This window comes from Protomyctophum bolini (assembly GCF_963924005.1).
Source record: "Protomyctophum bolini genome assembly, chromosome: 2".
Classification (NCBI taxonomy): domain Eukaryota; kingdom Metazoa; phylum Chordata; class Actinopteri; order Myctophiformes; family Myctophidae; genus Protomyctophum; species Protomyctophum bolini.
In genome coordinates this window covers 11,643,158-11,665,509 of record NC_137863.1, presented here as the reverse complement: position 1 = coordinate 11,665,509, position 22,352 = coordinate 11,643,158, and the positions used below count along the sequence as shown (strand labels likewise).

General features: G+C 41.0%; 1 protein-coding gene across 1 annotated transcript in view; it reads left to right on the top strand.

Moving 5' to 3' along the window:
• cntn3b (contactin 3b) overlaps positions 1-12,888 on the top strand; it is a 55,958-nt gene extending 43,070 nt beyond the window's left edge. Inside the window, exons 14-23 of the mRNA XM_080773060.1 lie at positions 418-535; positions 2,558-2,716; positions 2,855-3,004; positions 3,563-3,633; positions 4,331-4,565; positions 5,843-5,952; positions 7,367-7,553; positions 8,516-8,628; positions 8,751-8,916; positions 9,594-12,888. Of these exons, the coding sequence (XP_080629186.1) occupies positions 418-535; positions 2,558-2,716; positions 2,855-3,004; positions 3,563-3,633; positions 4,331-4,565; positions 5,843-5,952; positions 7,367-7,553; positions 8,516-8,628; positions 8,751-8,916; positions 9,594-9,688 (1,404 nt within the window). The 3' untranslated portion in view covers positions 9,689-12,888. The remainder of the gene's footprint in view (positions 1-417; positions 536-2,557; positions 2,717-2,854; positions 3,005-3,562; positions 3,634-4,330; positions 4,566-5,842; positions 5,953-7,366; positions 7,554-8,515; positions 8,629-8,750; positions 8,917-9,593) is intronic.
• The last annotated feature ends 9,464 nt before the right edge of the window (positions 12,889-22,352 follow it).

Sequence of the window (22,352 nt, the reverse complement as noted above, 5' to 3'; positions counted from 1 at the left end):
CATGGGAGTTATATCCACATCTCCGCCGGGCTCATGTAATTACAGAATAATTAGGATCGCCTTGCCAATTAACATGAGTTTGTTTGTTTTGTGCGTCTTGTGCATGCGTGCGTGCGTGCGTGCGTGCGTGTGCATACATGTGTTAGTAGTTGTTGTGGGGTTGTGCCTGAAGGACAGCCAATAGCACTGTTTGTTCAGAGTACATCAGCCATTCCTGTTTGCTTTTTGTGTGACACATAAATGGGCGGCCTGGGGACAGCCTGATAAAGCACAAACCACAAAATGAAATATACACAGTCACAAGCGGAAACTACAGCTCACTGAGAAGGATCATAATAAAACAGTATTGCATGGCTAATGGTGCAGTTCCATTAGCTGCACTGACCTTGTTTTATCAATGATGTCTCGGCCTGCTAGAGCATATCGGGGGATCTGATGATTCGGAACATCCAGCTGAACCATGGAGGGAAGTATGTCTGCGTTATCGAAACAGACGTGGAGAGCCTGTCTACCTCTGCCATCTTGGTTGTCAAAGGTAAGAGTACAAAACAACTATGGTTATTCACGCAGCTATGTTGACATTAGTGGGAGATTTCAGGTGGCATAAGGGGGGATGAATTGTTAGTAAAATGATAACATTATTCAGAAGAAAGCATGGGAAATCATGTCTTGGTTAGCAACCCCTAGGCATGAGTACATGAAACAAACACAAGCACAAGTACGAGCCAATATGGACATGGTTATGACTATGAGCAGCTAAATGATCGTAGTGATAGTGAAGATTGGAGTCAGAATGTTATACTACACTCACATAATAGTTTTCACAGAGAACACAGTTGTTCTTTAATCATTCAGAGATTGCATTCCCTTTGCTGGTTATTTCAGGGGTTCACATTCCATGTTTATATTCAGTTATGTGCAAATTGTTTGTTTTATATTTCTTGAGATTAGTTTCTTCTGACATGAACCTCAACTAGCTATATTAATAAAGTCTTATGTTCTCATTTGCACAATGTTCATTGTGTGTCCTTCAAGGATGACACAAACTTAAAATGGTCATGCTTGTACAGTATAGTATTGTGAGAACCATGAGAAGAAACTACAAATAAAATGTAAACGTGTACTCATTACTTTAATACACAGTTATGAAAACTCATAGTACGGAAAGAGTGAGGTACACTTAATTGGCTAGTGGTGTGATGGCAGGGATCACGCCCCCTGTAAAGAAAAGTAATACATTCATATGAGTGCTTGCTACTATATAGCATTTAAGCTTCTTTAAACATTTTGTTGGAGAATGCGAAATATTTGCTTGACATTCTCAAAGAACATGCAATGCTCACATTACAAATAATTAGCAGGACCATATTGATTTGAAATTGAAAGACTGCATACATCATTGTCACACAATACTCTGTTTCACGTGAAAGCAGCAGAGGTATTATTTGCCAGCCCATGAAATATATTGTCTGCCTGTGGGCTGGTGGAGCTTCATTTCTAGGTGTTGAAATGATCTGCATGTACTTTACATCACGAGACGAGCTGCAAAGATGCTGCATGTGTTGTAGGGATACAGGGTCCTGCCATACTGATGGTTCCTCACAATGGCACACGTTGAAGGAGCTGGACGTGTGGATGTGAGACTTGGGCTTCTGCAAATGCAGCTTGGTTGTTAACTGTATGTGTTCAATGTGTCTGACTCATCACGGTACCTAATCTCTGGTGAATTACTAGGGTAGGTATAACTCACAAAAACATTCAGTAATCCTGGTCTCTAAAGTTAAACTACCTCCTCCTGGTCAGCCGGGGCGCCTGATGGAGAGGAAAGGAACTGGTCAGAATAACGTGTTCCTTCCACGTGCTACGTCCGGCCGGGGAAACTCCCCCCTGTCAGGTGAAAAGAAGCAGCTTGGATCCCTCATGCATAGAAGAAACATGAGGTCAGTCCGCTGCCCCCCCCCCAGACTGGCAGAGGAAGTGTAGCGCCCAGGATTAGATAATTGACACTGGGTGAAAAAATGGGTTGCAAAATCGTGGGATAAAATAAATCAAACAACTGCAATAGCTGTCCCAGGTGCATTGGAGCAGCAATGTTTATCATTGAAAATGGCTATAATTGGCTCATTTACAGTATGCGTCTGCAAAATACCATGGAAGACATCTGAATAATGTAACAGTAAAGCAAACAACATCATGGTAATGCTACTACATGTAACATTCATAACACACTCATCTCTCTCTCTGTCTCCTCCCACACCCTCCTCATTCCATCCTATTCCCCTCCTTCCTACGTTGGTGTTCAGTAATCATTTGGTAGCCCCCACCTCACACACAGAGTATGAAAGGTCCTTGTGAGCACAGACCAAGGACGTAAGCCTTAATTAGAGGGTGTGTGATGGCCTTGATATGTAGCAAGGAGCGGTATTAGGAAGCTGATAAGGGAATGCTTCTAATGGGTGTGCATGCAGGGGATGGAGAAACTGCATGAGGGGGATGGGAATAGAGCAGACCAGTTAAATTGTGACCAGGAATCTCACTCTATACTGTATGGGATTAGGCCCTCCCGGCCCTCCGGATAAGGTGGCGGTGGAGGAGATCACGGACAGTACAGCGCAACTCTCTTGGAGCCCCGGCAGGGACAACGGGAGCCCCATCACAGGCTATATCATCCAGGCGCGGACTCCCTTCACTGTGGGTTGGCAGGCTGCCGACACAGGTATGTATACAGCAGGATGTGTGGAATGAGTGAGTGAGTGCTTCTCATTTGACAGAATATGTGAGTTTTGTTATATTACTATTTGTTTACCTTTGTGTGACAGCCTGGAATGACAATGGTGTAATTTCCTATTTGTAGTGCCTGAGGTTGTAAATGGCAACTTGCTGACGGCCACACTGGTGGGTCTGAATGCTTGGGTGGAGTATGAATTTCGGGTGGTCGCCCGCAACAGTGTGGGCCTGGGGGAGCCCAGCCCTGCCTCAGCCAAGACGAGAACGGAAGATGCCAGTACGTGACTCTACTCTCCCTCGACGTCTTAACAGAAAAGACCAAGTTTGGCACAGACACAGTCAGACACTGCACGCTGGCATGCGTGAGCACACACAATGCACACACACATTCAAAGACACTGCCACACGAGGACCTGTATGACATTAGTGTACTTGAGCCATTTGCTGATATGACAAATTTAATGCAATGCACAATGTTTTCTAGTATGCCATATACATGCGAGGACTTGCTTGAGTGCCCCTTCTGCCTATCACTGGTGTCATCAGCAACATACAAACAAGCTGTCAAATCATATGGCATTTCCGAAATATTGTGTTTAGCCAAGTCTTGGCTTGTTCTTTATGCATGGTGACATTTGGGTAATTCCAGCAAGTTGCTATACTCCAAAATGTTATTGCTTATTTCCACACACTTTCCATTGTGTTTGTGGGGTGTAAAATAGAAGTAGCTTACAGTACAGCATCATCATAAGGGTAGCAGTACAGTATGGCTTGTATAGCTGGCCTGGACTCTGTAAACTGGTCTAATTGCGCCCCTCTGGGGTTTACCTTTCAGTGCCTGATACGGCCCCCAGTGATGTTGGAGGTGGCGGCGGCACAAAGTCTGAATTAGTGATCACATGGGAGGTAAGTCATCTGTCACATTTTACTGTTCTTCCCATCACAGAGTAATGGTTTTGCTTAATTGTGCAGAATTGAGCGGAGCAATTTTATGACCTGCACTCGAGTGGAGACACCTCCGCTCTGGGTCAGCCGCCATTTCTCTCCTCCAAATGGGATTCAAGAGCAAAAGCATTTCCCCTGACGACTTCTGTACTTAATGCACAGTTATGAAGGAAATCAGGAGGAGCTACAGTAATAGGACAAAATGTTTATAGCTGGTGGTGCAATATAGCCAGTTTAACCATTGCAGTGCAATGGCAGCCAGTCTAACCATTGCAGTGCAATGGCAGCCAGTCTAACCATTGCAGTGCAGTGGCAGCCAGTCTAACCATTGCAGCCCACATGGGGGCCCATTTTGACAAAGTGCTCTGGACGGTTAGGTTAGGCCCCGGACGGTTAGGTCAACCGTCTGGGCACCTAGGCTGCCAAGCCATCCGGACGGCGTGCCGTGGGTTTGACTCCCGAGCCCGATGGCCTTTGCCGTGTGTCACTCCCCATCTCTCTCTCCCTTTTTCCTGTCTCGTTTACTGTTCCCTATCAATAAAGGCGTAAAAAGCCGGCTCTCTGATCGTCTGCTGTCTTTATAGCGCAGAGACGGGCCCGTCTGTGTCTTTGTCTGTATGCATTTTAATATCACTATAGTTTTGTGTTTTGCTCCCAGCCTGTGCCTGAGGAGATGCAGAATGGCGAGGGTTTTGGATACATCATCGCCTTCAGGCCAGTGGGCACCGTCACCTGGACACGAGCAGTCATCTCCACGCCTGGGCTGGCACGCTACGTCTTTCGCAATGACACAATCCCCCCCTTCTCACCCTTTGAGGTGAAGGTGGGAGCATACAACAACAGAGGGGAGGGGCCCTTCAGCCCCATCACCAGCGTCTACTCAGCGGAGGAAGGTACAGTGAACACGGCCAGCCAGACAATATCCTATCCCATATTAAAATATCCCGTCGGTCGGATCGGCATAAAATAAGTGTGAGAGCCGAACCTCTAGTTGCTAGAAGTCCCCGTCCACATGTCCCATGGTGTGGTTTTAATAAATGTACATGTCAAGTATTGTCCCTAAAGGAGCTTTATAGTGCCTCTATCATTGCCCTCATTTAGCATTCCACATCCTATGAATATGTATAGGCTTCGTTTGATCCTCTTAATCCAATGAGTGTCCACAGAGAACATCCATTAAACTCACAGCAGCAAAAAACAAAAAACACAAGCCAGTCATATCCTCATGTAGATATGTGACTTTCTTGGTCCGGCAGTTCCAACTGGCATATATTGATCAGTTACTGGCCATGGGAGGCAAACTGGAGCATGCATGAGGCTTGTCCAGCATGCAGATAAATGCAATTGATTCATGAAAATAAAATAAGACATTTACACATTTTCTGATGTCTTGTAGATGCTACAGTATATACATTTACTGAGTATATCCATTTACTGACTGAGGTACATGATTTACTGAGTATATCCATTTTCTGAGGTATACCTAAAGAGCACAATGTTCCTGAATCCTGACTGGGCTGTCTAGTCTGGAAACCTGACAAATCTGCTAGAGTGAACACTGCCCAGCCACAAACAATGATAAACAATAGATCAGAAAAGAGCATGTGATATTGTGATATACCTTTATTTTCCTGGACCGTTTATCTGACAATGGTTGCAAAAACAAATTGTTTATAATTTATAAGCTTGTTCACCTGGCTCTATTTGACTTCAATGCATTACATTGCATTTCTGTCTCCAATTTGCGTCACAGTGCATATATGATTCAAAGATCATTAAAAACAATAAGTAACCTACAAAAAGACTTCACACTAAAGTTTGCTCTGGCACTGTGGTTGCCAACAACACCCCCCTCTCTTCCCCCACACTCAAGCTGGGAATGTCAACTTGATATTAGTTATTGCGGTGGTAGATTACAGGAAATCCTAGCAGACATTTACCACACCGCGCTGTCAGGGAGGTATCCTGTTAATTGAATTTGCCGGGCAGATAGTCTTCCCTTATGTCAGTCACAGATCCCATTAAAAGGAGAGTGGGGGAAATAGCTTTTTAGTGAAACTACAGGTCTATTCTGTGCCTTCTTCTCATTGCTATTAGTGTGTGTATGTGTGTGTGTGTGTGATGGTGCTGGGGTGAGTGTGGGATTTTCACCAGTGCTCTATTTCTGCAGTCCCCAGTGTGGCTCCTAAGAGGGTTAGGGCTGGAAGTGTGTCTGCGGATCAAATTGAAGTGATCTGGGAATCTCTCCCTTCCACCCCAGAAAGAGTGCTTGGATACGAGGTACGTATATGTTTACGGTTCATATAATTCAAGAGAGAAATTGAAGAAGAAAACAAATTGTTTTGCCAAATCACATGGTCATGGTGCTATTGCTTTATTTATTTTCTATCATCTTCTTTTGTGACTATATTCCATCATGTCACCTTTCAATTACATTTTTATCTTGTATCCCTGCTGTTGTTTATTCCTATATTTGGCCATGCATATCTCTGCAGAGGTTTGACGTTAAGATTTGTATCGTAAAATGACCTTGCCGCTTTTGGGAACAGCATCAACCTCTAGTAAGTGCCCCCCTCCCCCCCAAAAAAATCCCTCATCCTTTTAAGAATGCGAGGAGGGCTCCTACATTTTCTTCCCGTTCTCTTTCAATATCTGTCACCTCTGGCCCTCGGCACAAAGCACCCTCGTTGCCATGGAACTGGCCATATTGTCCTGGTAGAATAGGGCTCATTTCTCCAAACACAATCCTAAAGTGGATTTAACATGCTGAATCTCAATGGGCAGCGCCATCAGTATGCACTGGGAGTTACAGACTACATTATTCTGTGCTTGTGGGGAAAAAAACAAGCTGCTACAGTATGCTCTTACAGTGTGGCCAATATGCCTACAGTTATGAAAATGCCAAATTTACATAATGACTATTTTTGTTATTATTATGATGATTACATTACTATAAATTCAAGTTTGATTTAGCAATACCCAATCCTCAACGTAGTGTTTTTACTGATAATCCAATGCAAAATAATTGATTGTAGCTGCATCATGAATCCATGGAATAGTGATATACCAATTGCGGACTTCACATTTCTATTTAATTATTTATTGACGAAACTCTTATGTCACTTAATCCCAGACACATGAATATTGACCTAAAACTAGCATTTGATTGCTTCATTTTCTTCATAGATTATCTCTTCACCGGCACCCTTAATTGGAAGTTAATACCCTGAAGGAAAGTAATTAAGAGCGGAATTCTGTACCGGTGTTGTATTTCTAGTGCAAATACCTATTTCTTTTTTAATGGATAGATTTGTGTTTATCCATAAATGATCTGCAATTTATGGACGACTTGTTTCAACACTGTGTTGTGAGACAAACACATGTGTTTAAGACAATGTTATCTCACATTTCCACTCTGTGGTCAGGTTTGTATGGTCTACTAATGGCCATGTTTCTATGAAAAGAATTGGGTTGAGAGGATGTGCATCAGCAATAGCCTGTACCCAGTATTGAAAAAGATCCATTATTCATGAGCACTTCACCTTTTCCCCTACTGCAATGAATCCAGATAGCATTTTAGATTGGCTTATGTACGCTTTTCACAATAAGAAAATGAAACAAATCTGGGCTTCTACCTCATACAGTAGGAATCTGACAGTTTGTATCTATTGTCCACACTTCTGGTGTTCAACAGGTGGCATACTGGGAAGATGATACCAAGCCTGACACAGTCGGCCGAGTGAGAATATCTGGAAACTACACACTGGTTAATGTCACAGGGCTGAGTGCAAACACACCGTACTACCTTGCTGTGGCTGCTTTTAATACAGCTGGAACTGGACCACAGTCAGCACCCATCAACACCACCACGAAGAAACCTCGTGAGTCTAAACTCATAAAGCATGTTAGCTCCAGTCCACACAGATGATGTCATTCAGTTGTTATCAATGTGGTCCGCGTCTCATGCTGTGTCTTCAGCCTTGTCGAATTCTGATTTAAAGAGAGCTCTACTGGAACTGCTCTACTGATACCATTTTGTCTTGTTTCTTCTGCACCTAGATATAGATGGAATAGCAGATCATTGTAAGGCATTGTGAGCTTTTAGATCTTCAAGCTCACAATTATTCTATGTACTGTCCATAAAAGGTTGTCAATACTGGAATGAGCTCCCTCTCACACTGAGGGAGATCCCCACTTTCACAGCTTTTAAAGGTCAATTGAAACAGTGGCTAAAAAACAACCAGTCTTCTGATCACGTATGACTGTCAGTCCACAATAGAGTTGGCCCTAGCAATAGTTTTCTCATTTTCTTCTTTTACTGTGTTTTGAAATGCATGTTTTTGTATGCTGTCCTCTCATGTCTTGTAATGTCAGTTTTGTTTAGTGTTCAACTGGGACTACGGATGGAAAATAGCATCTCTGCTAAATCCGGTGTATTTACGCTACATTTAAAAGAAAACGTACTGTTCCGCAAGCATCGCTGAAGTGGCAATAATCACATTAAAGCGCACCCTCGAGTGTAATATTGCAATTATACAACAGTTACCCTTAAAACTAAGAAAATTGCTGAAAAAACATATTTATTTAATAACAGATGTAGTCACTACGACCACAAATGTCCCAAGAAACTAGCTAGTCTAACCACCGAGTTTGCTGCGCTCTGGGAAAACAGAGCAGCTGAATTCTTTGTTTTAATGAGGTGTGGAGTGGTGCTCGTTTGAACCACGGCTAGAAGGCTGTTTCAACCAATCAGATTGCTTCCTCGAAACGACCTGTTGTATAATATAGTGTCTGACGTTACTGGGAGATCTTTATCTACATGTTTTGACTGTCACTCTGCTAGCTCCTGGTCAGCCTCCGCTCAATGTAGAATGGACCATGATTGGCTCTGTGCTCACCTTACACTGGGACCCCGTGGTAGCCATGGAGACAGAGTCAGAGGTCATTGGATATTTGGTATGTCCCTGTGTCACTGTGACATCTTAAAAAATAAGTTCTAATCTTAAACCAAAATCACATTTTTGTTGCTGTTGTTTTCAAATTCAATCTTGGGTTGTGCTCTGGCCCATTTGTGACAGGTACTGCTGAAGAGACACCGGTATAATGACATCAGCAGCATGCTAACAAACAAAACTAGTGTGGAGCTCAGCCTCTCTCCCAATGACAACTATCTCATCCAGATCAAGACCTTGAGTGAGGGGGGCGAAGGCGTGGGCAGTGAACCCATCCACATCCATAAATTAAGTGAGTTTGCCTCTTTTTCTCCATACACTAACCCTGTGACCATGTGGAGTAGCTATAGTCCGAGACGTGCATTTAATTTGGCTTCATTGCATCCCTTTCCACATGTAATAGACTTATTTCATGTGCAAGGCAGGCAACCTTTTTCAAGTAATGTGTGCCCGGTGTCATCCATCTCTGCCATGGGGTTATTATTCCTTGTTGACTGGCTGCATTGCACTGCAGCATATCAAACAGTTCCGCTCCCACCGCCCTGCTGTGCAAAATTGTATGGTGCCTCAGCCTTTTTCTTTTTTTCTTGCCCTAAAGCGATTTGCCTTTTGATGTGGTATACAAACCTCATCTTCTCCACATACTTTAAGTGGTCTCTCCTTTTGAAAGCCATTGTTAATGTAGATATGAGGAGATGGGTGCTGTGTAACTCACAGCTGACTTTTGATTTGCGATGACTTCAGGGCATAGTTCGACAAAATGTGGTTTTCCTCTGTGTGTGTGTGTGTGTGTGTGTGTGTGTGTGTGTGTGTGTGTGCGTGCGTGCTTGGATGAGGTGCATGAGGTGCATGTGTGTAAAGCGAGGAGAGACTTGCACAATTGCACATCCACACCCAAAAACAGAGTGTAGTGTACAGTATGTGTATGCCATTGTTCTTCAAGAGCTGCCTTGCTGCTTTGGGTTTCAGGCATGGGAGCACGGGGTTCAGGAGCTACTCCACTTAGACCGCCGCACCTCTCCGCTGTCCTCATCATCGCTGCACTGTTCAGCCCCTTGTTGTGATGTCCAATCACAGCCTTCTGAGTGGCCCTCCCCCCTCCTGCTCTAGTCAGCCGGCCCCTCTCTCTCTCTCTCGAGCCCTCCAATGGATTGGCAGCAAAACTCAGTCTTCGATGGAAGGACTAAAATGGAGTGGAACGGACTCTGCTGGACAGGAGTGGACTATTAAGGAGACAGTGATGCTGATTTATATGGTGGTCACATGCAAGACAGGAGGATGATTTATGTGCATGGCCTTTTGTTTGTTTTTGTATTTTTCCCCTCCCAAATCATAAGTGCCACCATGCTCTCTAAGGAACTTTTAAATGTTTTGTTCTTCCCCACGAGTATGCTTCCATTTGGAAGTTGTGATGTCTATGTGAGCTGCGTTTGACGGGGATCCTTGAAGAAACTAATGCCTTAAATCCATTTTACACATGCATACCAAAGTAGGTGCCAGAGACATTGATTTATGTAATGTAACATTTCATTTTGGGATGTTTGTAGATTTTCTACTTAATGATCTACTCAAGGTCAAATTCTCAACCGCAGGATTAACCTAAGAAGTATACATCCATTATCATTATATCATGGCAGAGTATTTCTTGTGGTTAAAATTTCATTGGTTGAACTAAAAGTGATTATGTTAATTTAGTATGTCCATTAGCGAACACCAACTTTTTTCCAGACACACTGATGAATCATAGATTGACTTTCCAATCACTGCAAAAGAAGAAGAAGAAAATCCCTTTTGCATGCTTTTTGTTTTCAGCTGGCTTCGTCAAAGGAACCAGGGCTACAAAGCAGAATGATCACCTGTGCCTCACAGACCCACTTAAATAGGATTAGGCCTAGCTGAGCAGCAAGCTCTTGAAGTTTAGATGGTCTCTACAATACACTGCTGTTCTCTATCTCATTCTCCTCTAAATAATACATGCCTATTGCAGTCTCCATTTAGAGTCAAGAAAGATGTTACCATTTCAGAGAACAGCCTAGCGTGTGGTGTTACTATATCAAGCAGGTCCCATGTGTGCTGGACCTTCTCTACATTTAGACGACCTGTGTTCTAGATACGTATATCATATTACAGCAACATGCACTATCATCTGCAGTTCAGTCAACCAGTCGGCCCAGTATACAACAGGACTAACAGGCTACTAGGTGCCTTCACCAGAACACACTTTTTATTTATTTAATTTGTGTTTATTTTTGTTAAATTTAGCGCCCTTTGTCAAGTCCCGCCCGTGGTTGTGCCCCTCTTCGCCCCCATTGGTTGCAGTTTTGTGGATGGCCAAAAATCCTCTCTCTCCATCCACTACCATTGAAATAACATGTTTTGCAGTTGCTTCATATTGATATTCTGTGCACTCAATTGTTATTTTAAAGTTGGTATCAGTAAAAAGGAACATCACATTCACAGGTGCAGCACGGTGACTGGGCATATCATGTTTATTTTTTATTTTTTTCCAAAAATGAAAAGGTCTATAGACTGCGGCATAATATGATTCAACTGTAGCATAATTTAAGAGCAATTTAGTCTTCTGAATGAATAGGAAAGAGCCCTGACTGTAAAGGGAGTGGAAGGTTGGCTGTCATATTTTATCTCTTGTCTCCATTGGACATACTGTGCTGGTACTGTAAAGCAGCTGCATGAATATGGCTACTGTATTACTCTGCTGCAGAGGGAGCTACTTTAACTCTCTGTTATCATGCGGGGGGCTTTTCTGTCAAAAGCCAGCCAGCTGACAACTGAGGTGTGACAGTGGCTCCCGATGATGTTCCAGGGGATCTGGAAAGAACCAGTCAACTGTACTGCTACACATAACTGTGCCTTTGCCGAACACTGGGCTGTGTATGTATGGTTATTTAGCATTGTCATTGTTTGTAATTTGCTCTTCTTGCCCTATAAGTCAAAAGCACAAGGAAGTGATGCAAGGTTACTATGTGCCCTCACTTCATCAGAAATAGTTGTGCAGGCCCCAGAGGCTCCGTTAAAGTCCATGCAGCGACACAGAGACACTATCAGGCTGTCTTATCTGCACCTTGGCCAGTTTCATAAAGCTCTCCGCTTGTTGATTAGACCGCTGCCGGACCGTCAATGGGATATCGATTTTCCTGACCCATTATTGCAGCTGTCACAATTCAGCTGCCCTGATTGACTGATGGCTGCGTTCTTGTTGAGCATGTTTTGTTGGGGTACAGTCCTATAACTCCCACTTTTGCTAGTTCCTCATAGGAGCTCAGTCCCAATCGAATTATTTCATGTGCCATTTGTTTACGACCTCAGAAGAGTTTGCTGAATTAGCTTTTTACTTTAAAACAATTGAATCCTTTCTCATTCCTCCAGGAACTGACTGTAATTTTGTCAAAAGTCAAATCATTATTACAGGCAGTTTCAGGATGTCATGTTTCATATTTTATGTTGTACTCCACAACATAAAACATAGCCATAAGTCTAGGCTTATTACCTCTCATTCTCTACACAGCAGAATACTTACGAGTGTTATTTTCATTCCGAATGTGTAGGAAATCTTCACACTAACTTTCTGTATACAATATTTTTGTGTACTGGAACATCAGTTGATGCCGATGGTGTAACATTATTATTATTATGATTTGTTTTTAAGTCATTCAAATAAGGTAACTTCTTCAATGAATTGCCAGTTCATAACTAGTTAACAACAGTGCTTAATTGTGTGTCAGACTCTTCTTAGCTCTTCTGTTTTTTACATAACTTAGTTCTAGTTTAAGTAAATGCTCCTTGTTATCCCTGCTAATACTCATATAAAGAATCCTTTAACATTCTGGCCTGGTGCATTGATAAATAACACTAAGTACAATATTTAAAGGAAAAGAAGAACGATGGTATAGGCTGCTAATAGAGAATGGTTAAAATTGTATCTGTCAACAACACACGTGTACTTAACATACACACAGTCAACTTGTTTCAATTGGTTTATATTGTGGCTGAAGTTGTTGTAAGAGAAAGAGTGTACTTGGTCCAATGTAAATAGCTTGCATATATTTTTGGCCAGCAAAGACAACCTATTGCTTTTAATACTGGTGTATTAATCAATTATCTCTGTGAGATACTGACCTGTAGAATGCCATTTTCATATTGAAAAGTAACCGTTTTGTCTTGTATACTAAAACTGTGCATGTTAATCATTGTTTTGTGAATTTGTGTTGATTTTTTTCTATAACTGTAACTTAATAAAAATGTTTACTCCAGCAAGACAGTTTGCATTTTACCCAACTGCAGTCTATCCCCTGTTGATGTTTACTCTTGCCACTACATGTTTCAGATCATCCCACAGCAACACTGATTACTAGCCACAATGTGTGTGCATGAGTGTGTGTGTGTATGTGTGTGTGTGCGTGCACGCGTGCATGCGTGTAGACATTTACTTTTATTTACATATATTTATGATATATGAATGGTCTTCCATGCTCTTCAAATTAATATTTGAGGCAGATTTTTTTCTGTGCCTATTCATCTCAGAATGTTTTACATCGAAATAATTAATATTTCATGTATGCCATGGGCTATCACCCCTGACCTCTGTTGAATGAATGTAACATGCCTTACATTGACTTTATACTGTAAGAGGGCTTAATGCATGGGCAACTGGGAATGGCCCGTGGGCAAGGATGATGATGTTTGTGTGTGCATGTGCGCGTGTGTGTGTGTGTGTGTGTGTGTGACTGTGTGCGTGCGTGCATGGCTGACTGTGCCTCCCCCCAGGCACAGCCCCCCCCCCCCCCTCGAACAGGAGGGGGGGGGGAAATATATATATATGAATAATAATAACAATGTCACGTTATTTATATAAATAAAAAGTGGACTGGTTGGAGGATAACATAAATTGTATTCTTAAACTACACTTAGGTGTGACTTTTTTATATTTTATTTGTCCACCGGAAGTCTTACATTAAAAGTGGACTGGTTGGAGGATAACATAAATTGTATTCTTAAACTACACTTAGGTGTGACTTTTTTATATTTTATTTGTCCACCGGAAGTCTTACATTTGCTCATTAGATTTGCTCACTAGACAGTGCCGTCTCTGCTCTGCTGCTGACGTTATTTCCGGTTACCTTTACGCACGGGGCGCCGCAAATTTGAACAGTGTGTGTGTTCTGTGTTGTTGTTGTAACTTGTTGTCAACATGGCACAGAAGACAATTGTCGTGGAGTTGTCGTCGTCGTCGTCGTATAATAATAATAATATACAATAATAATAACAACAACAACAGCAGCAGCGGCGGCGGCCAGCAGCAGTGTTCGGCAGGGGACAACTCGGACGAGTGCCACTGCTACCGTTGTCGTGGAGTTGTGGAGGAGGAGGAGGTGGACAAAAACAACAACAACAGCAGCAGCACCAGCAGCAGTGTTCAGCCGAGGCTGAGCTCGTCTACCTGCACGCCCGGGCGGCCCGGCCCCTGCACCTGCAGCCATGAGCCATGCGACTACCGTTATGGTATTATCGTCATGAAATGGCTAAAACAAGCACCACATTTGGTACATACTACATAAACTCTTTAGGGTGTATCTCACCATCTCAGAAGGGGTGCCCAAAATTTCAGACACATTAAAGGCTTTTTTTAGGGGGGGAAAAAGAAATGGCCGCCAGAAATTGCCTATTATTCCTAAAGGTGATATAATTCTGAAATGTTGACTCATTGTGCCAAGTATACCCTTTACATTTATAGTATTTAGACTTTTTTAGAATTTGTTAAACAATGCCAAAAATTGACTTAAAACCCACTCGGAATGAGATGACCTTCCACATTAATCCCTTTCTGAGTGATATATTGTCAATGCCAAAAATACATAATTGTTTTTCAAAACTTTTAAAAGACCCTATGAATGATTACCATTAGATAATATACTGAACAGGAAGTGAATTATTGATGATTGACTCAAAAACCCTATAGAATCTCATAGAAGCATACAATTCGGCACATATGTCCCTTGGGTCATCCTAAGACATCCTAGAAGGGATGCCCAAAATAATCAGAGTTATTGACTATATTTAAAATGACCGCCTACCCTACAGTGTTGACAGATGATGAAAAAGACAAAGAATCTCATACAAGAATGGAATCTGGTACAAATGTCCATTGCGTCATCCTACAAGCTAGGGGTGTCCACATTTCTTTTAAACCGGAAGTGAGTTTTTAGCAAAATTCAAAATAACTGCCTAAAGCAGTTGATGCAAAAGCAGAGCTCAGAAAAGCGTATAGTGCTCCTTCCTAAAATTGATTATTTGTTTGTTTATTCAACTTTTTAGGAATTAAGGGACCATGTTGAAGAAATTCTAAATGGCTGTTGACAACTGCAGTCTGCATAACCTGGCATATTCTGTTTACATTTACACGACATCATCATATTTATTTTTCCTTTGAATCTTCTTTATTCATCTAACTTCATAGCCTATCTTTATTTATTTTATTCAGCATCTTTATCTTACTCTGCATATTGTTATTTTACTCTCTGCATACAAGCAACACATCTTGTACACACACTCTTGTACGATGCCATTGATTTCACAATTATCAGTACATTGACATAATGCTGTGCACGGTAATACCCAGCATCCCGGCACCTATACACTTTCTCGAACAGAGGGGCTTAGCTATGAAGCAACACTTGAGGAATTCTCTACAAACTTTGGCAGCCTCTGGCAAGGGTGTCCATAAAAGTGTCCACAAATCAGCTACTTTATTCCGTCCATATTTTTCAGGAGATGGTAGAGATTGCATAGCTTTCTTTTCTGGACCAAAAGCCAGATTGGTAAGCTGCTCAATTTGAATGTTGTAGCAGTGCAGACTGTGGGGGGAATGTTTTCCATTGAGAGACATTTTTGAGCAAACAGGTCCTTCTTTAGATCATTGACGTTTTCAATGTCAGTTGTCTTGCCATACAGAACAAATTTCATGCTTGTTTCCACCGCGTAACGTTCCCGACGATAATACCCCCTACTAAAATAGGCCTATGCCTTTTTATAATGCGTTTGTTCATATAACTTGCTTGCGTGTGCATGGAGAGGCGAAGTAAAAGCCACTTTTCCGTGTGAAAATGCGTGTCGAAGTGTCCTTGGGCAAGACACTGAACCCCAAATTGCTCCTGATGTGCTGGTTGGTACCTTCCATGGCTTCTGCCGCAATCAGTGAATGAATGGGTGAATGTAATGCACAATCTATGTAAAGCGCCTTGGATAAAGGCGCTATATAAATGCACCATTTACCATTTACTCCTCTGACTTCTGATATTGGCTATTGGCATATTCCAGCATCATCTTTTTAACTCGGCAAAGCTGAGGATGGAATAAGTAACACAGGGATACAATAAGCAACCCGCGGCTGTAATAAGCAACGATTGACTTGAGTGAGCAATTTCTCAGTAAAGGGCTTACATAATATCCATATGCCTTTGGTTGCGAGGTTAAACTTTGTAAACAAACAAAGTATTATTCTCATTACACCTCGAGTTGTAAGCTTGTAGACCTGTCCATTTTGAGGAGTGTTGACGTTTCCGGTTGCCTTTTATGGTCTTAAATGCAGCGTAGAGCAATGCAAAGATTCTCCACGTGAACGCGCCTCTGACTTTCAGACAATAAGGAGGAACACCGTGCCATACACACAGATCAAGGTTGTACATATAGCTTTTGTGAATCACACGCCAGATTGTGTTTAGAGAATCTACACACCCCTTTAGTCACTTTATTTACAGGTTATTTATGACCAGTTTAGGGAATCAGGCCCTTTTAACCAATTTGCATGTGTAGCCTACAGTACTTACACTGTAGGCTACTATATGTCCACTCTTGCATGCACCACTATTGACAAATTAAGAGAGGTCAGATGAGAATGTCAATATTAATTAAATTCTTGACATTTTACAAGCTTCGAAAAATGCTTTTGAACAAGAAAGGATTTTAAGACGATATTTGCTGTAAATATTGCGTATATGTGCGATAATGAGTATTTTGTTAATTACAAATAAATGGCAACCTTATCATGCATGAGCCATGGATAGTGGATGGATACTATTTGGAAATTAAAGTTGGACACTTTGTCTCTACAGTCTTTAAACAAATCCTATTATGTTTATTAAGTTTTGCAGCAATCAAATCAGGAAATTTCAGGAACATCCAAAAATGTAAGAAATCTAAGAATTAATCCATGCTTTATGAAAAAGGGCATGATGCACAATTGCACATGTAATAAAGTCAACAAAATGTTGAGGGCTATTTTGTAATGTGCTGACTTTATTTCCCTTATCATTCAAATGGAAAGCAGGGCCAAGAGCTCTGGCATAGTGCCCTAGGAAAAACATGAATACCTGACTGTCACTGAATGAAGATTGTGTGCAAGTAAGGATAGATGGTTTTCTGTTCAGAGAAGTAGCAGTGCTCCTTCCTTTTGTCCTTGGTTATTATGCATGGGTACAATTCCATCAGTGTTCACTAATTATGAGGGCACCTTTTCCACACTTGACAAACGAAGGGAGACTGGAGGGAGGTTTTGTAAATAAATCACAGAGGTTTATTAATTACAGGGTACGTGGACTATATGGAGCTAACAGTGGCTGGCTGCATCCATCACCCTGGAAACAATGCATCGATGGAGCAAGATTTCAGAAACAAACATTCAGATGACTGAAGAAAATAGCATTATTCAAAGACAACCACTCCAGGTGAAATGCATATTTAATTTTCATGCAGCGTTTTGTAGAACTGTCTGTACTATTTCAGGGAGTCATGAGTCATCACTTAGAAACAACCCATGTTAGGGCCAAGCGGTGAAGCGTACTGATGTTTCCAGAAGGTTTTATTTATGCTCAGCCTTAGACTTTGTTTTGAACATAAAGTCCTTTCCTTTGTGTGAAACACCTTTACAGACACCGTAAGAACTATAGGACAGAAAAAGATAAAATAAGCTCTTACAACATACAAACCAGGTCATAAAACAATAACATACAGAATGGGCCTTTAAAACACACACAAAACATAATTATGAATAATCACAACATTTACATGACAGCAACACCTTCTCTGTGTTAAAATAAACCTATCCAAAGTAAATGCACAGAATCATAAAACACAAACACATTACCTTGTTCCCGTTCTAGCTGGGTGCTAAGATAAAACTGTTGCTGCTGATTGCCTCAAACATTTCCTTCTGTTTCTGAGCAGCCAGGTGAGTGCAATAACTAATCGAGGAAACCCCCAGTGAAAAGTTTCCAGGCTCTCAGCCACACACTGAACTCAAAACAAAAAAACCCCTTCAAAATAAAAGTATGTTGCTTGCGTGCAAATAATTACAAAGACAAAATACAGTGCCTTGGGTCATTTACATTTTCTGTTCCCTGGTCTACTTTCCTTGGTTCTCTTTCTGTCTGCCCCAGGTGTATCTCATTTGTAATCACCACTCTTGTATATCAGCTTGTTCTGCAGTCAGTTCTTGTTGAGTCATTTGTCTTGTGTTACACTCCTACACTAAAACACCCAATAATGGGTTTTCTCACCACATCCTATATCAGAGGTACGGCACATCATAAACCACGACTAAGTGGTAATTCATTTTTACAACTTTTCCTCGGCAGCTTCTCATCATTGGTGTGTGAGATGGATAGCTGTTGCAAGCTGTTTTGAATTCAGTAGCCTAAGGTGTAAAACACACATTTATCAATTACCATTTGACAATATTGAACAGTCAACTGAGTGATACAGGTGAGAATGTGGTAACATTTTTTGAGGGGTGCAACCACTCACTTACGGAGCTATGTGTGGGTGGCTGGCTGGCTGGCTGGGTATGAACACGAAAACAACATGGTTGTTTTTCACCACCTGTGTGCAACCTAACGCACACACAAACACACACGCACATATTAACTGTCTATATTATGCTTTTGGGTGTGCCAGTACAGTACAGTGACGGTACAGTACAGTACAGTACAGTACAGTACAGTACAGTACAGTACAGTACAGTAGAGGGACTGCTGCACGGTAACTGTCATTTCTCAACCATTTTGGACGCGGGGTGACTCTTTATCTTAAGAGTTCCAAATCGAAAATTCGAAATGTGTAGAAAGAGATTGGTACACTAGTGCCCACTGAAAAAGCCTCATGAATTCCATCCTGAACTAGCTGTGAAAATCTGGATAAATGAAAGCAAACTAAAATCAGTATGTTGTTGTGCTCTGTCTTCATCCCACCATGTAGAATAGATAAACAAAAATATCGAATATCTTGAATTTCAATACAGTATGTACCAAACGGGTGTATCTTTGTGTATTGGATAGCTTATTGTGACCCTGTACCTTTGCCCTGTTTTAATGCCAGTGTTTTGTGTTTGTCCCAAAGGAGACATTCTCAGCATGCTAAAGTACCACCAGCTGTTCCTGTTTGCTGTGATCAAAGGTAAAAAAAACACATCACTTCCAGTTTTTTGCAAACATGTAGAAGTAAGGCATTTAGCAAATCTGTTTGATTAATACTTAATTCATTTGAAAGTAGTGCATAGCACAGATGTGAGGGAGTTTAAGGTAGTGCATAGCACAGATGTCAGGGAGTTTATACAGGTATCCTGATGTTGAAGACATTGAAAGATGATTCTTTTCAAGCTTCATAAATAGACTAGGCTGTATTTCAGAAAATGTGCTTATTTAAAGTGCTGAAGGCAAATCGTGTTCATTTATTACATACGTACATGTTTTTTAGGGGTATTAAGGATACCCCTAAAATTAAAGATTTAAAAGATGGCGGCCACCAGTATACTGGAATATATTACATAGCATATATAAACGGTATATATATTCTTTAAATATATGTTTATTGGTAGCAGGTTTCAACAATTTAAGTTTAGTTTGAACATACCATTTTTTTCCATTTTCTCCCTCCCCCATCCCTCCCCCCACAGTTATCGTCATCATTAAAACAATATAAAAAAATAACAATAATTGTCATTGAGTACAGACATACAAAAACAACACCCATGCATATTTGACCAAGTGTATACAGTAGGACACGACAAAAACAATATAAATAACAAAAAAAATTAATGAAATAAAATAAAGTAAGTTTGACCAAACAAGGTAGATTCGTTTTTTCTTTTAGGGTTTTTTATATATGGGGAATCCAATTAAATATTCTGATTTGAAATAAAGTGTGAGGAAACTGCTTAAAACTCATATATATTGTGAAATTTTACATTTATTGGTGAATATATTCAGTGTTATTTCGCGCTAATCAGTTTAAATGCGCCAAATTGTTCTCAGATGTAGCCCAGGGCGTGCTCTAATGATTTTGCTAGGGCACCCAAGTCAGTGACCTTCGGGATTGCCACAGCGACCTTTGTATGCATAACAGCCATTCAAGATGTGTGCCAGTGTTTCAGTGATCTGTTCTGTGGTGAAAAAGACACAATAATGGTTTGGCACCTGGCCTATGCTGGGGCCTAATGGCATTTGTCTGTACGGTCGACATCAATGTTGTGGTTCTTGCAATCCACTCATTTGAGACATTTAAGCATCACAGAGCTCTGGATTGGCTTTGGCTGCAGAAAGAACTACAGGAACATTCCTGCTCATGAGATCTGCAATGCTCCTGGACTGGTCCCCATGAAGTCACTGGCTTTGCCTCTCTTCCATGTGCTAACAGGATGTGATACTACATCAGCCTTCCTTGGCCAAGGGGAAATGTGCATAGGCAGCTTTGGTCATCTCGATTCCCCATACATCTAGCCACTAGCCAGCTATAGTTTGTGCTTCCCACATCAGCATCTTTCTTTTGCACATCCATGTGGTTGCAGTGACTGGCTAGTCTCATCTCATCCTCCTGCTATTGTGTCTGCATGGTTGTCATATTCCTGATTTCAGTACATATGGGACTCCACAACAGTAAGTAGTACTGTACTAGTAAGTAGGTCATAGACTCATAGTGGCTTATTATCAGAGCTGGATCGAAGCCATGATCTTGGGTTTGAAAGGTGAGTGCTCTACTGACTGAGCTACCAAGGCACCCTCAATAATGAGTGTCCAGTAAACGACACATTCCAATTTTTCTAATGCTCAAAAATAACATAAAATGATCTTCTACCTTGTTTAGCCAAGTCTTTTATTATGTTTCAGCACAGTGGTGGCCACCATCTTTAAATGGTCAATTTTGAGGGCTTAGCGGCTATTTTTGAGCTTTACATACATCAAATTTGGATTCAGCACACCTTAAATACCCCTAGAAAACATGTATGTAATAAATTAACACGATTTGCCTTCGGGATTCATATTTTGGGGGAACGGACTAGTCTAAAATTCCCTTATACCTCACACAGCTTTCTGCTAAAAAAAACAAACTTAACAGGATTATGTCAAAGCTTAAATATTAATCCTTTCATCTTCCCCCGGATCTATAGAGACTTAGAGATCAAGAGACTAATGTGACTAAAATTAAATCTTAAACAGCAATTAACTGTTATTAGTTGTAGAGCTTGAATCCTGCAGCCAAGCCATATATAGTGTGTGATTTGTCAAATTTCATTATGTGAAGAGTCCTGGAGTGTGTGCACAATCTGTTGAAAATAGTCTGCATCATTTCTCGTCATATCTACGACTGCTTTATTATTTATTATAATGTTGAAATTACATTTGTAGCAACAGACTACATGTCATTATTTAAAAATGACTTAGTGACAGTCACTGACTGTAATAGATACATATGGAAAAAAATCAATTAACTTTTGATAGACACCAGGTATCCCATGTCATATTACTTTTAGGTCATTGTTTTATCAAATACCATGGACAGTATACAGTACTTAGGCAAGTTGATCATTTCAACCTATCCTGTATATGCCTCTTTGCCAGTGAGGACATTAAGGGCTGACTCAGCAAAGTCAGGGATGCATTTAGAAAGCTCACAGGGGAGTCTGTTGACGAGAGGAATCTTTCATGGGCTTAAGGCTTAAGCAGACACCATGACAAAAGGCAATGGTTCTCTACAGCCGTATACCCACAGCACTAAAAAATGTGGATGTGAATGTGGTTCTCAAACATTTTCATGTCAAGGACCCCCACATTGATATGTACACTGGTACCCGATTTTGTGCCGCGGACCCTCAAAAGAAAACATTTAGTTTACATTTCTAATTTCTATTTTATTTTTTGTAGGGAACAGAACCAGATATTGTGAATTCAATGGTTTCAATCAAAGCTTAACCTGATATAGAATCTTTGGCATTTAAATGACCACAATAAGCCAGGACCCAGTAGATGACATATCAAATCATTGTCTTCATTCTTTGGCACATAACCCTAAAGAAACATAAACGTATAATTTAATTATACATGCATTTCAGAGACAAAGTACACATGTGCATTGTGATGTGATTAATATCCACTATAGCCTTGTGGGATCAACATTAGTCATTCAGTTATTAAATGTGTCCATTTGAATATAATTTTGATCTAAAGCTCGACAATCTGATCCTAATTGATCTAAAGCCCAAACCACGGGTTGGGACAAAACTGTTTCAAAACTGTAAACCACACCAATGCAACTCATTGAGTTGCATTGGTGTGGTCTACCTTAAAAAACGTTTAGTCCCAACCCGACCCTTTGGTGTGGTTTGGGCTTTAAGCTAGACTATATCTGATCCTATAATTGACGATCAAGCAAATTAGCATG